Below are 14,882 nucleotides of genomic sequence, written 5' to 3' on the forward strand. Positions count from 1 at the left end.
TAGTGTGTGAGCAGAGAGTGTGAGTGGAGCAGATCGGGCAGTGGAGTGAGCCAATTGTATATGGAGTGTGTCCATCTATCTGCGGTTATTACATACCCTATATTGTTCTTATACAGTTCTACGGTTACGCCCTAATACAGCTCTGTGAACACAGTTTATATTTTCTACACTCTTTCAATGTATGCATTTTTTCAGTACAAATCAATAATAATGATAAGGCGTCTTTGAATTGAATGAGATAACTTCTCTGAACACTGTATGTTGGCATTTTTTCTTTGCTGATCATAGCTAGAGATTTATTTATTTATTTATTTATTTTTACTTGGGTCAAGGTATATGATTATAATAAGAATGGTTAAATAGTATTCCTTTCTTTATTTTATTAAATATATAATTTAATACAATGTGAGCGGAGGCTGTCTATTTTGTCTGGAGCGAGGGAGCGGAGCGGGACTAGCAAGCAGTGGAGTGGAATTAATTTATGAGTGGAGCAGAGGATATTATGAACAGTGAGCAGAATTTTGTCACCGCTCCGCTGTGAGAGAGAGTTTGCTGGCTGGTGACTATCTTGGTGAATGGACAGTCTGTAATGAAGATGGCCACCGTTTGCACAGTCACATGGTTTGATTGTTAGAGTGAATGATTAATTGTTTGATTGAGAGAGAGAATGGAAACGAGTGGAATGTGGCCAGGTGGTGATTAGATGATTGACGGAATCAATCAAGTCCTTGGCCATATGGTATACAAGGGTACAAATTAGGTTTGTTTATGTAGGAGAAGAGAGTGAGTGCAGAGTGGAGAGCAAAACTAGAGAAAAAGGGAGAAAAAGTGAAGCAAGAAAGTGTGCCCCGGAAAGCCACAGTTTGGGTGTGGTATGGTGTTTATTTTAAAGTTGTATTTGTAGAATTTCGTTGAAACCTTTGTTTTGTTCCTGTGCTTTGTTTGTTTTGTTATTTGTGATTTGTATAAAATGTGGAAAATGCAGTTCTGTGTCTGGGTCTTGCATTTCAAAGGGCACAGACCTGCCTTGCCCAGGCTGCTACGCCACAGTGCAGTTCAGCTATTGTTCTGAGTAGGTACAGTAATTAGTATATTTTAAAACAATTTTATTCCTCATGGAATATTGATGTATTTATTTTGACATTTCCATTCCTATTTTCTGCTATTTGCTAACACTGTGAATGACTCTATGGTTCTTTGCTTTATTACCTGTTTCAAGGTGCCCATATCTTCTTTAAGCTGCTTTGAGCTTGTCTGGAGAATCCTAATCGCCGGGACTGAGCAGGCTTCCCCATTCCATACACATCACAGAATGCAACAGAGCTCAGAAAACCAACCTGTTGCAAGCTGTGGTCCTTTTATATCTGTACTGAAACAGTAAATATCTCTATCCCAAAATCTTATAAGCAATGCACTATTCTCATTTTCAGTCCAAAGGTTTTCTTGGCAACTCTGAGGCAGACACTTTTGAGAACCTCACCTGTTCTCTGAAAGTACAAAGTAATGGTGGGCAAGGCTTTGCAGTATACAGAAAGAAAGGTGAGTAATCTAACCATACCATCAGGGAACTGCTCTTTACACAAGAGAACTCTCTTATTAAAGAACGCATCTGACTGGCTGAGCCTTGTTCTCTTCTCTCCTTGAACAGTCTTGTTCATGCTGCAATGCAGGCCCCAATCCAGCTACACAGCAGTACAGATTTGCTTCATACAGTAAAGTACAGGAGAACATCATTTCAGCAATTAAACAATGGCACTGAATAAGGCTTTAGTTCATTTACATAATGTGGACAAACCACACTACCTGGATTAAGGAAGTAATCCTTAAGTAACATATAGTTTTAGTGTCAGTGTGTTAGTTTCTTACATGTTAACAGATACAGCTTTACTCACACTTCTGGCTAATTGCATGAGTATGTTCTTGATTGTAATTTATATTTGTGGATGTTTCTGCTTTTGCAATGTATCCTCAATATAAGATGAATTATGTAGTGATTACTCCTTCACTTATTACTGTATCTTATCAAATAGTATGTACATGTACCAGTGTTTATTTAAAAAAGTTATAGCAAACAATTTAGCTCCCAGTTTTCTGGGTAAATATCAGAGGTAATTTTGACCCACAAGCGCATGCATTTGTGTATCTTCATTACTTAATGTATATATAGCCTTTATGTAAAAAGACAACCTCATATTGCACTAAAACCAATTTACTATTTACACAAATGTAAATATTCACTGTAAAGTTCTGTTTTTTCTTGGTATAAATCAGTACTTCAATATGCTTCGTTAGACCAGATTTGGGGTTTAAACCCAGGAATTTCCATGTGAAAATGGATAAGAACTCACAATAAAGGTCATTTGGAATAATTAATAGTGATAACTTATAGCTTATAGTCTTTTCAGTTCAGCATAAGCGCAGCTTTACACAGTCGCTTACGCAGCAGCTTTGCATCTGTGTTCCAGCTCCTTGTTAAAAAATGGGAACGTTTGAAGTTCAGTTTAATAGCTTGCCTTAGACGAAGTGGCTAACAGGAGACACAGTTGTAACAGGAAAATAGAGGCCCTTTAGAAAATCATCAAACTTGAAGGATGCCCTAGGCAGAAAAGTAAACGTGTTCATGAAAACTCCACAGTCGCTTACTATTATTTAAGTGATTCGCAGCGCTATACAGTGGCTGTTACAGTGAAGCGAGCGTCACTGAAACTGCAGCTGCAGCGTAATTAAAATAAGCCTCTCTTCACTGTTGCTGCTTGTACCATTTAACTTTTCTTCCACTTCAATGCACATGGGCTTGCTAATTTGCTTATCCATTCCAAGCATTAATATTCCAATTTCTTTTACATAGGATCCTTTGCATTTGTGGTTTTAGAGCTTTTAACCTCACCTCATCTTATTTCACCAACAGAGCACTGTCCATTACATATCCAAGAGTACTTCAAAAACAAAAATAATCTGTATTGCTCTAGTTTAATTTATAGCCCATTGATGGCAATCATCCACCTTCCAGTCACTGATCAAGAGTTTATTTCTTTAAAAAATAGTTTCAGTGAGACTTCTCATCAGAAAGTCCAAGGAAATGTCTGCTGAGAAGGAATGTTTATATTCAAAACAGTGGATGCAGCGATGCCTAAACCCCATTGCACAGAACGAGGAACATACCATGGTTCTGGCAGTCAGTTGGTTATTTTTGGACTCATCTGTGCCCCTTGGCTGAGCTCTGATAATATATCTTCCCTCTTTCTGTCTAAGGTCACGAATTCACAACTGGGTCCCAGAAAATATTGAAGAGGACAGCTTTTCAGAAGGCAGCTGCTGGGGTGTACCGGGCAGTGGTTTTCACTGCAGGGGGAGCGGCTTTGATAGACGTGTATCGCTTCTGCCGAGACGTCTGTAACCAGGAGACCTGTTGTGATGGCTTCATGCTGAACCAGAATGTTCTAAATGGAGGTAGAGCTTTACCTAATGGCTCAAATTACTATGTCTTTTATATTGACACACGCACAGTATATATACATATTGATGCTGTGCTGTCATTGGGTGTTCTAAAACACATATAAGACCGTAATATTTCAAAGCCATTAACTGAATGTCAGCTTCTAAATAAGATTATATTGACAATCTGATAGAAATTTAAAGGCAGGTGATTTTGAACCGTTGTTATTTTTCCAGGCACTGCCATGTGTGGACTCCTGAGCTCTCCAGATGTGCTTCTCTGCAATGAGCAGGACTGGAGGGATGCTTCTCGGCGTGGCGATGCTGGAGTTTGTGCAGGAGGAATAAAATATAGCAAGCAGCAGAAACTATTTACATTTAGCCTAGGAGGGCAGAACTTCACTCTTAGTAAGAACATACAATATCATTCTTTATTTTATCATAGTGGAGCAAAGTGGACATTCTGACTTGACCTGCTTTTACATGACTGATTAATTTATTCATGTTAACCCAAAATTAAACAGATGAGTTTGGATAATGATCAATACTGTCCTTAGATCAACCTCTGCATCTGCTTAGCGTCAGATTAAAAAAGATATTTGCTCTGCATCTATGAATACTAAATTTGAAGTCTTCATTTTAATTGTTAATGATGACTTTCTTTCACACAGCTGATGCACACTTACCGCCATCTAGCAAGAACAATTCAGATTACCAGGCATCTCTTATCAGCTTTCAACGTGTTTATCTGTGGGAGGGTAAAAAACCTTTTTGTTCTTTTGTTATTTGTTTTTTAGATCTTTTGTTGGGATAACTTGTTTATGAATAATGTAGTATTTGTGAAAGGTGTTGATTTAGTTGCAATAAAGATACTTGTACTCTCACAGTAGAGGAATATACAATGAGCAGCTGTACAGTGAAATTCTCCGTAATTCTAAATACATTACAATACAGTACATCATTATACAATTATTTTTTGATGCCAGTCTTTTGTCATGTCTTTATGGTAAGTTAGCTTCCTCTGTTGGTAATGGTATCTGATTTACAGCACCCTGATCACACATGTTTACCCATTTTTATCACATGACATCTTGAGAAATGTTGATGTTATCATTGGCTTGTGTTCCAGACTCCAACATGCATGTTCGCCCTAAATCAGCCCCGGAATGTTCCAGTATTGTGCTTCAAGACCAGAGAAGCATAGTGTTGTCAGGTAAAATGATTTAAATGAATGAGTTTGAATGTCTCCCTTTCTTTTTTCCAGTGACATGGTGTTTGTGGTCCCAGGTCCTGAAAGGCATTAACAGTATGTTACCTTCTTATAAATTAGATGCTGTAAAGGAAGCCTTCACCTTAGTGGACAGCAGCTCTATTCGAGTGGACCCATCGCAAGCAGTTCCAAGCCATCACTACTGGATCTTTAAGAGCGAGTATTCAGCTGAACAGGCGCAGACTTGGTGCCTCAGACGTAAGACTCTGCATTCCTACTTGTCTGTTTAGGCAACAGCCATTCCTTATACTGCATCTTTTACTCCAGCTCAGGATCTTTGCAAGAACTGTAGAAAGTATGTCGCTGATCCATAACAACGCCCTGGGAAAAATACTTACATTAGTTTGTGGGTGTGTACCTGTTTCATATTCGTAGTTTTCTTTTCCTTTCTTTGGTTCTGTGTATTCAGGTTGTGAAGAAGAAGAGTTGTGTAAGGTCACAGATTTGCAGGACAACGCCACTCTGCATTTCACCTGCACTCTGTATCCAGACACCCAGGCCTGTGGCGCATACGATAAGACAGCCCGACAAGCTTGCAGCCTGGTGCTGCCTGTAGCTCCTCAGACTGTCCACAGAAAGAAAAGTGAGTCTTCAGAAATCATTGTACCTGATGTTCGCTTCCCAAGAGGCACTGTTTCAGTGCTAGGAATTTTCCATCCTCCTCTTGACACTCAGTGGTTGGCAGGCATTACAGCTGTTTTATCTTATAATAGCCATGTAAAGAGCTTGTAGATACAGTTTAAAAAACAAGAAGAGAGCTAATTTAATATCGTACATTTCTCATGTTTATTTGTCATGAAAGAGTAGGGAATACAATGTCAAGGTGAAAAGCTGTTTAACCCTTTCAGTCCTGAATTTGTCGCACTGAAGAATAACCTCCTATATTGATTATACATGAGAACAGGACAAAACAAAATGTTTTGAATATTTTTAAACACAACCTCAGACTGGGACCTAGGCATCCCGTGAGGTTCCAACGTGATTTCTGACAGTATGTGCTGACATACGGTGCGAAGATAAGGTGGGACCTTGAGCTTCCGCTAGGAATGTGTGAGGTACTGTGTGAAGAGTGTAACTGTGTATTTACATCTTCTCCAAATTGCAAAGCTGTTATGTTAACTGTGAAAATATGACAAACAAAAAGATGTAGCCAATTCCATTGGAAACCCCAATGATAATACAATACAGAATGACATGTCATTGGCAGAGAGCTTTATTCAGCTGTAATCAAACACTTTAGGGTAATTAATGATGGCACAGAAGCCCACATTACAGAACACATTTTAGTTTAGATAGCTGTGATAATTATGCACTTATTACTGGAAAAACAAGCCATTGTGTATAATTTAAAATCTAACAGTTTATTTCAAGAGCAGTGTTGATTACATGAGGTCTGCAACCTTGGGATTTATGGATGAAAATGTTTGAGTGGAGTTTTCGTTTTCTTCTTAGTGAAATGAGGTTTGCATTGCAAAGTGGTTCACTGGTGTGTTTTAGATTTAAGACGTACATTAGGTTCACAAGAGCATGGAGACACCAGTAGTCTGAGGTAATACTATAAAGAAAGAGCTGAAATGAAGACACATGTTTTGACTATTTTTCTTATAGTTTTTACCTCAGTTGATGATTGAGCGTGTACAGTTATGGATGATGTAGCCTGTGGTCATGTGAAGTGTATTGACTTTACACTGTGACCATATGTATGGTTTCTGCTCTGCACTGACATTACTTTTTTTTTTTTTCAGGACTCCTAAAAAAAAAAAAAAATAGTAAATCTCTTCCTATATGGATTTATTCAACATTTCCAATTAAACACCTAAAACATAAAATCTACAGTAGAGTATATTAAAGCTTTGTAGATATTTAGTACCAGGTTTAGCCAAGTGAATACATCAGCAACACTTGCCCCTGCTGTGTAAAACACGTTAAGGGATAGCTAGGACATACTTCATCCACTGTGACAGTGGAGGTGTGGTCCTTGAAATGAGGCATGAAACTGTGGTTCCATGTGGTCTGCAGACAGCATCTTCAGCTACTGCACGTACAGTACGGCACTGTCATGTTTAATGTGTGTTTCTTTCAATTGGAACTGTTGTGCTTTCATTTGTGTGTTGTGTGTAATGCAAATCACAGTAGAGAAAAAAAAAAAGATTTTCAAACCTGACAACCTGAAAGCTGTGACAGAAGATGAAAATTGAAATAAAAAAAAGTTGAGCTATGCCTTTAAATGTCCATATAGAGTTTTATTCAATCATAATAAGTATGTTTTTCTTGTTAGGCGTTAAAATATACCAAATGAAACAAAATGCATACAGTATGTTTATGAGCATAAACTGACAAACATTTATATAAGAAAAAACAAAGAAAACAGTTTAAATTTATTTGGGTAGGGGAGGGTTAATTATGTTTTACAAGGCTCAAATCTGCCCAGACGTGCTGGCTGTGAGGCCAGGTGGAAAACAAAACCCTATTAACATAAAGGGAGTCCTAGACAGAAACCCTTTGCACAGTTGGTAGCCAGTAGGCAAGCTTGTTTGAAATATAGTAACACAGAGCATTACTAAATAGCTTCTCCATTGACTCATCCCATCCCAAATAAAAATAAAAGACAAGAAAACAGAAATAATACCTGGTACACCATATGAAATACAACTGCAGAGAGTACTGTACAAAGTTACATGGGAATTCTCAGTCTGGCAGCATTGCATCCACAAAGTTACATGGGTATACTCAGTCTAGTAGCATTGCATCCACGAAGTTACATGGGTATACTCAGTCTGGTAGCATTGCATCCACGAAGTTACATGGGTGTACTCAGTCTAGAAGCCTTGCATCCTTTTGTGAGGCAATAATGCACTTTACCATGCCCATTGTTTGCACAATAAACCCAAATGTAATATTAGACAACTGAACTCCTCCAGTAATGTTGTAGCTATGTAATTGCACTCTGGTGTTTGTGGAGTGCAGTGCTACTGTATCAAATTCATACCCAGACGAAGATGTTGTAAAACTGGGTTTCAATTCAGGTTATTTGACTTGGACGCCAGAAATCTCATATTTAACTTAGCAACAAGAGGTACAGAACAACCAAGTTAACAGTTATTATTAGTGGAATAACACACACTGGAAAAACTATGGTACAGGTGTACTGTGCTTTTTCATTGTAAATGCTCAATACAAAAGCTGCTGAGCCAGCAATTGATATGTGCTTTAACTGAGTCAAAGATCTGTTTGTAATTATTTTAAAAGGCAGGCTGGGGGTACAAAAGACTGAGAAATATCAGTGGAGTTTTTATTTCTTTGTTTAATTCATGATTAGCAGGTTCAGGATGTCTGGTGTAAATTAATCTGTGTTACTTTTTTTTTTACTGTTCAGGTTTGTTCAGGTTCACTCTTAGAAAAATCCTCAGATTGGTTTTGGAAGCTGCTCACTCATTGTTTTTTAACCCTTTCCCTGCTGCTGCAACAAAAAGACAACAGCTGTGCAGAAAGACACAAAGACTTACTGCAGCGGCAGCTACCCCAGCCTGTAATTACTGTGTCTCCAATTTTGGGAAAGGGGAAAATAACCTGGTCATTTTACAAAACTAGAACAAGCCAGTTAAGTAATATTACCAGTGTCTCTTAAGCACTCTGAAATGTTTTTTTTTTTCTATCTCACCTTTTGTAACATTAACATTCTTTTAAAAAAGAGTAAATGTTGTAAACGTATTAGAAGTCTGTCAGAGTTGCAATTAGTGTATGTCTGCTACCTGGCAGAATCAGAAGTCTTTCATATGGGAAAAAAAGCATATGGTTTGGTTTACTACACAGCGGTGTATAAAGATTGCATTTACCCTCGGATCATGAAAGTTTAATGGCAAAAAAACTTTAAAACACAAGTAATTCCAAGCTTAGGTACAGTACAATCCTGACAAAAAGCATTACATGTCTTCTGCTTTTGCTTTTACAGTTTTACTGACCGGAAGTGTGAAGAACTTCTACAGCCGGCTGCCATTCAAAAAGCTGCTAGCATATTCAGTACGGAACAGAGTTAACCAAACTGGCAGGGCAATTACAGAGGGGTAAGACAGCCTGATTCAGGGGTGACTATCACAGGGGGACTGTCACTCCCACAAGGGACCTACTGTCTAACTGTTTAAAAAAAAAAAAAAAAAAAAAAAAAAAAACCGAGGCCTTTATTTTTCCCACTTTGAAAAACATGTAGAAAGTGTTGTTTTTTTATATGTGAAAGTATTATATAGAAATGCAGCACAGATTAATAAACTGTTTAGTGTTCAGAAAGATAGAAAAAAGATTATTATTATTATTATTATTATTATTATTATTATTATTATTATTATTATTATTATTATTATTATAATAATAATAATAATAATAATAATAATAATAATAATAAACTTTAAAACTCTCAACGAAGCTGAGTCCCTGAAGTATTGTGCCATTTTCTAGGTTTTTCGAGTGTGAGCGTCTTTGTGATGAAGATTCTTGCTGTAAAGGGTTTGGATTCGTCAGGGATGCCCAGTCCCCTGGTAAGAGTACTTCGGGTTTTATTCATTGCTAGAGTAGAGAAAACAGTTGGCTAAAGCTGAATAGCCATCTCTGCTGATCAGACCGAGCAGAGACGATGTCATGACTCCCTGTGACAGGGACAGCCCCGTCTCTGGTTCTTGCGCGGCTGTGTGCAGCTGGGACACGGAACAGGAGACTCATTGCTAGGCAACCAGTTAAGCAGGTAGGCTTGCACACCTCTGATCTGACCGGGTGAATAAAACAATAGTATTCAAATAAAATAAGCAAATGCCAAGCTCTTAATGCCTCATCTTTTTATAACAAAATATGGATTTCATTATGTTAAAAGTTTGTCAGCATAGTGCTTCTTTGGAAATGTGTGCAATCAATAAATATAAAATACTTTAAGTGGTACTGTAATAGATTTCTGGGAAGTGCTTCCCAATTTTCTCTTGAACAGCCTAGTGCGTGATAAAGACGGCATTAAACACGGCCCAGTACTAAGATATAATCAGTCTAAACTGCCTCTAAACAGCATCCTGTGGTGCTTTAGCTATTGTGATAACTGTGAAAACAAGGGTGCGATTCTAAGCCTTTGGGATTAGAGAGTTTATTTTATTTCAAAATAGTTTGAATAAACAATGCCTTGCAAAAACAAATGGACCATCTTTTCTAGCTATAATCTGTCCTACACTAGTACAGCACATTGTACCTTGCTGGATATTCAGTTACACTAGTACAGCACATTGTGCCTTGCTGGATATTCAGTTACACTAGTACAGCACATTGTGCCTTGCTGGATATTCAGTTACACTAGTACAGCACATTGTGTCTTGCTGGATATTCAGTTACACTAGTACAGCACATTGTGCCTTGCTGGATATTCAGTTACACTAGTACAGCACATGATGCTTTGCTGGATATTCAGTTACACTAGTACAGCACATTGTGCCTTGCTGGATATTCAGTTACACTAGTACAGCACATTGTGTCTTGCTGGATATTCAGTTACACTAGTACAGCACATTGTGTCTTGCTGGATATTCAGTTACACTAGTACAGCACATGATGCTTTGCTGGATATTCAGTTACACTAGTACAGTGCATTGTGCCTTTACTGTGTCTTGTCTGTGTCTGATTCTGTAATATGTGACTTTCCATCCCAAAGTTTTAAGAGCATAGTATCTGTGTTGCCTCACATACATTTCAAAGCATGAATTCCTTTTTTTCATGCTAGGTAAAGAGGTGCTCTGCTTGACTATGAATAGTGTGGGAATTCAGACCTGCAGTGAGGAGGCACAGACCAGCTGGCGGGTCAGTGACTGTGAAACATCCAAAACAGAGACTGAAGTCTACCCGTTCGGCTGGTATCAGAAGCCAGGTATGTCTTTACAGTAAAGTATATATCACCAGCAGCATACACGTAAAATACAATAGCAGTGCTGTTCTGGTATACTGTACCCCCATACTAAGTACAGTACAGTGTAGCTGTTGATGGGTTGTAAATAAATCTCAGGGCTCATTTTAGAAGTACGTGACATTAATCATGCCTGTACCCTTGGTTCCTGATATGCTTCCTCTTGAGTGACACTAGTATGACTCAAATTGTGTTTGGGACTGCCCCTTGCTGCTGTCACTTAGCAAAGAATTAAGTGATATTGATAACTAATAATAATAATAGAAAAATGTATTTCATTTCATTTAAATCAGATATACAGGAAACTTCATCAGGGGTCCTGTATGCGACTAGACAGCAAAGCATTCTGGGTGTCTTGGCTGGCATATGTAAAAGCTTTTTGTACAAATGCAGAAATTGTTGGTTTTTGTGTCCTGTAGCAGCAGCTGTGTTTCTCTTCCAGGTGCAGACATTTTCTTAAAAGAAAAAAATAACATATTCCTTTTAATTCAGATTACTAATACTGCCCATTTCCTTCAGCTTGCTTTGTGGTTGTTTAAATTCTTAGCCATTCCTCTCACACTGTTTTTCATTTAGTCTAGAACATTTTTATTATGAAAACAAACCATGTTTTAGTTTTTATTTGCAAACAAATGTGGGCTGAAGTGAGATACAGCAGATACACCCCTATTGTTTGTAAAATTAATTAAGAAGGTAAACAATCTTTACCCCATTGATTTGGGGTTAGACATTGCACTATACAGTAGATCACAAGACAAACACATTACAACATGTCTGGAAAAGGGTAAACAAGAGGGATGCTCCTCATATTCCACCCTTTACACATCCAATTCATTTACTGTATTTGGAAACTTGAAGTACATGAATACAAGCTATTATTTTTGAAAATATGTAATAATAATAATTTAATTTTTTTTTTTTTTTTTTTTTTTTTTTTTTTTTAATGAACCAACCAGATGCAAACTCTTTTATGCAATGTTGTTTACATGTTGCCCTGTTTTAATTTACCTTGATGCCCCTATTAAGGCCGAGTAATGACATCACTATTTTATTTTTAGTAAACCAGTGGAATCAAAACCCCAGTATGTGCCCACCTTTCCATCTTCCTGCTGCATCACAGAACCGTAAGCCATCTGTTTCAATATTCTTATTATCTCCTACAAAGAGAAATAATTTCTCTGAACTACTGTTACTGTACATACAATGTACATGCACTGCACTCCCCTATATACAGTAGCAGTGTTTTCAGCTCCAGTTTTCAAAGTCTTAACATGTAGGTTCCCAGCAGCATGTTGTTGTATTTGTGCAATAGTACTGATTGTCAAAATAAAAATAAACATTCACCAAGTCCAGGCCACAGTGTAGAGTTTAAAGTGTTTAACATGTTACAGCATATCTCTAATGCTGAAGAAACTAGAATAAACAAGACTACATTATTAGCATGTACCTTTGTTTTTGTTTTTCTGTTTTGTTTCCTCTTTGACTGGGTAAATGTCTCTCACGGTCATGTTTACACTAGGTATTTCTTGACATTATTGTCATATCTGGAAACTTGTCAGGTGTTATCATTGTGAAACTATAACAATACAAATGCTTCTGGTCCATAAACTCTCTCATTGTATTCTGAACAAAACGGTTTAAAGTTGCAGGTGAGTGACATAATGTACAGTAGGTAGGTTCACTACCTATAGCATGACGAGGAAACAACACACCTGAAGTTATGTTTAAAAAATATTTTTGTTTGTTTTTTTGCAAATATTTTTTTGAACTGTATCTTAGTTGCTGGTATCATGGTACACGTGATCTAAATATGAATATAGTTAAAGTGTGCTATTTTTAATTGAGACAATAAATTGGTAGTTTTACATATAAGGCAGCTGTTTCTCATCAAGGAACTCTACTCACAGAGTTAATGCAGGAAAGTTCAACGTCACCTGCCCCATCTGCCCCTGCGAACGCAGACTGGCCACAGGCGGACATACTGTCCATCGCCGCCTCTAATGAGATGGACGAACAGGAGCTGGCGTTCCCATCTGAAGACGTGGAGTCGTACATCTTATCCCCTACGGTTAAACTCTCCCTGTCAGCATAGCTTACATCACTAATCAAGAACGCCATTGCAACATTGCATGTGCCCTGGTCTACCGTAGGGGAAACAAGGCAGTCGATTTTCGACGATGAGCCTACCGCCTCTCCCATATCCCCTCCAGTTACCCAGATTTTCTTTTTGAAATCCAGTCTTCATGGGACTGTCTGGCAACACCTCCTGCTGTTTCCCGGTCATTGGTCATCCTGTATAGGGTGCATGATGCGGAGAAGCTGGGCCTGGCCCAATTTCCTCCAGTTGAGGCGTCTATTGCCTTCCTGCCCTAACAAGTAGTGTCAGGTCTATCAAGTGATCCTCAAGAGTAGAGGCAGGGCATGACTGTTCCACTGGCTCGCCAAGCAGCTATACAGGATTTGGGTCTTTAGGAGGTACTTACCCATATGTTAATGGTAACATTACTATTTCAGAGAAACAAGGTTATGATAATAACCAAACATTTTCTGTTCGATTCCATTACAGATGTCACAGAATCTGTATCTTGTTGCTACTTCAAAGACCTCTCAATAGTTTTGACTGCAGGACAAATACATTGCCAGAAATTATTACTTTTGTCACTAACTGTAGAATTTAAAAGTGGTTCATAATCTGGGCATGCCAGTTACACAATGAGACTTCAATGTTTCAGTTTAATTAAATTTAATGCCCAATGTTCTAAACTCATGGGTGGGAATTGGGGTAATTTTATAACTTTCTAAATAAAAACACATAAGTAGGTGGACAGATTATCCCTCAGGTTACAGCATTTTATCAATAAAAAAAGTAAAGTTTTCTGAGGCTTTCTTCAAGCTGCTGAGATATCGGCACATTCACTTTTCTAAAGTCTTGCAGGCAATTATAGAATAAAAGATGTGCTTTGCCTTATTCACGCAAAACTGGTGACATTTCCAGTAATTACACTGAGCAGCATAAGCCTAGTTCCTATTCTTGTCCCTGTTTGGTTATGAGTGTATCGTCCCTGGTTATTTCTACACAACTAAGACATAACAAACATGGGTCATATGTGTAACATTTTTTTTCTTTTAAAACAGATGTTTTATAGTTGTACAGACTTTAACAAGAGACAGTTTTGAATACATCCTTACATGAATGCAGCAATGTTTTGTTTGAGAGTGTTGCTATATAATTGATGCAAATGGCAGTACAGGCCAGGTGTTTTTTCACAGCCGTACATCCTCATTGATACTACCTAAATTCCTCTTAAAGAACCATGTAAATTAGTAGTCATTCAGGTGGGATTATACTTAACTTGGTAATTTATAAGAGGGAGCACATGGGAAAGTGATAATACCTGGCATTTGGTTTACGTCTGTACATGATTCATCCAGACATGCCTGAAGGATTCCTCAAAATGATATAGATAACTTTTGTTGGACGACTTACTCTCTCATGCCCATACCATGGACACAACACATCTCAGATATTGTTTTTTTCTCTACCTATGTATCAATGTTAAAATCACTAAATATAACCCTTCCTATAAACTAACCCAATCCCAAATAAGTAGATCACAACATAATGATAATTGTTATATTCATTCCCACCTAAAACTCAAAAAGTATATACAGACCAAGGTCTATCTACTTTCATTCCTATACTTGCGAAGACACAATAGTAACTTCAGGAGGCTGTGTGGTCCAGTGGTTAAAGAAACAGGCTTGTAACTAGGAGGTCCTCAACAACTGACTCACTGTGTGACCCAGAGCAAGTCACTTAACCTCCTTGTCCTCCGTCTTTCGGGTGAGGCGTTGTAAGTGACTCTGCAACCGATGCATAGTTCACACACCCTAGTTTCGTATCGTGTAAAGTGCTTTGTAATGGTGGTCTGTTATTATCATTATTGAGTGGCACGACAACCCCATACACACAAGCACAATACTGCGCTGGCTTATTTTGAAAAATTGGCCCCATGTTAAGTCTTGGAAAAATATAGCAAGACCATTTTCTATGGTCAAATTAACATCCAGGTTCTTTTTGGCAGAATTAAGTTTCTAACAGAATCCAATTTATTATGGAAAAAAGTGACTCAGAGCTTCAAACTTGGTCAGGTTAATCTTCCTTTCACTGATTTATATGGACATCAACCATCAAGATGCAATAATTGCATTTGGGGATTGAACTGAAACATATGGTACTGATTACCA

At 37.9% G+C, this 14,882-nt stretch overlaps 1 protein-coding gene across 1 annotated transcript in view; it reads left to right on the forward strand.

Annotated features, from left to right (window-relative positions):
* tg (thyroglobulin) overlaps positions 1-14,882 on the forward strand; it is a 109,234-nt gene that overhangs the window by 31,151 nt on the left and 63,201 nt on the right. Inside the window, exons 25-35 of the mRNA XM_041242650.1 lie at positions 1,431-1,539; positions 3,253-3,450; positions 3,673-3,843; positions 4,107-4,193; positions 4,565-4,648; positions 4,766-4,903; positions 5,115-5,288; positions 8,658-8,769; positions 9,158-9,237; positions 10,455-10,598; positions 11,693-11,758. Of these exons, the coding sequence (XP_041098584.1) occupies positions 1,431-1,539; positions 3,253-3,450; positions 3,673-3,843; positions 4,107-4,193; positions 4,565-4,648; positions 4,766-4,903; positions 5,115-5,288; positions 8,658-8,769; positions 9,158-9,237; positions 10,455-10,598; positions 11,693-11,758 (1,363 nt within the window). The remainder of the gene's footprint in view (positions 1-1,430; positions 1,540-3,252; positions 3,451-3,672; positions 3,844-4,106; positions 4,194-4,564; positions 4,649-4,765; positions 4,904-5,114; positions 5,289-8,657; positions 8,770-9,157; positions 9,238-10,454; positions 10,599-11,692; positions 11,759-14,882) is intronic.

This window comes from Polyodon spathula, chromosome 3 (genome assembly GCF_017654505.1).
Source record: "Polyodon spathula isolate WHYD16114869_AA chromosome 3, ASM1765450v1, whole genome shotgun sequence".
Taxonomy (NCBI): Eukaryota; Metazoa; Chordata; class Actinopteri; order Acipenseriformes; family Polyodontidae; genus Polyodon; species Polyodon spathula.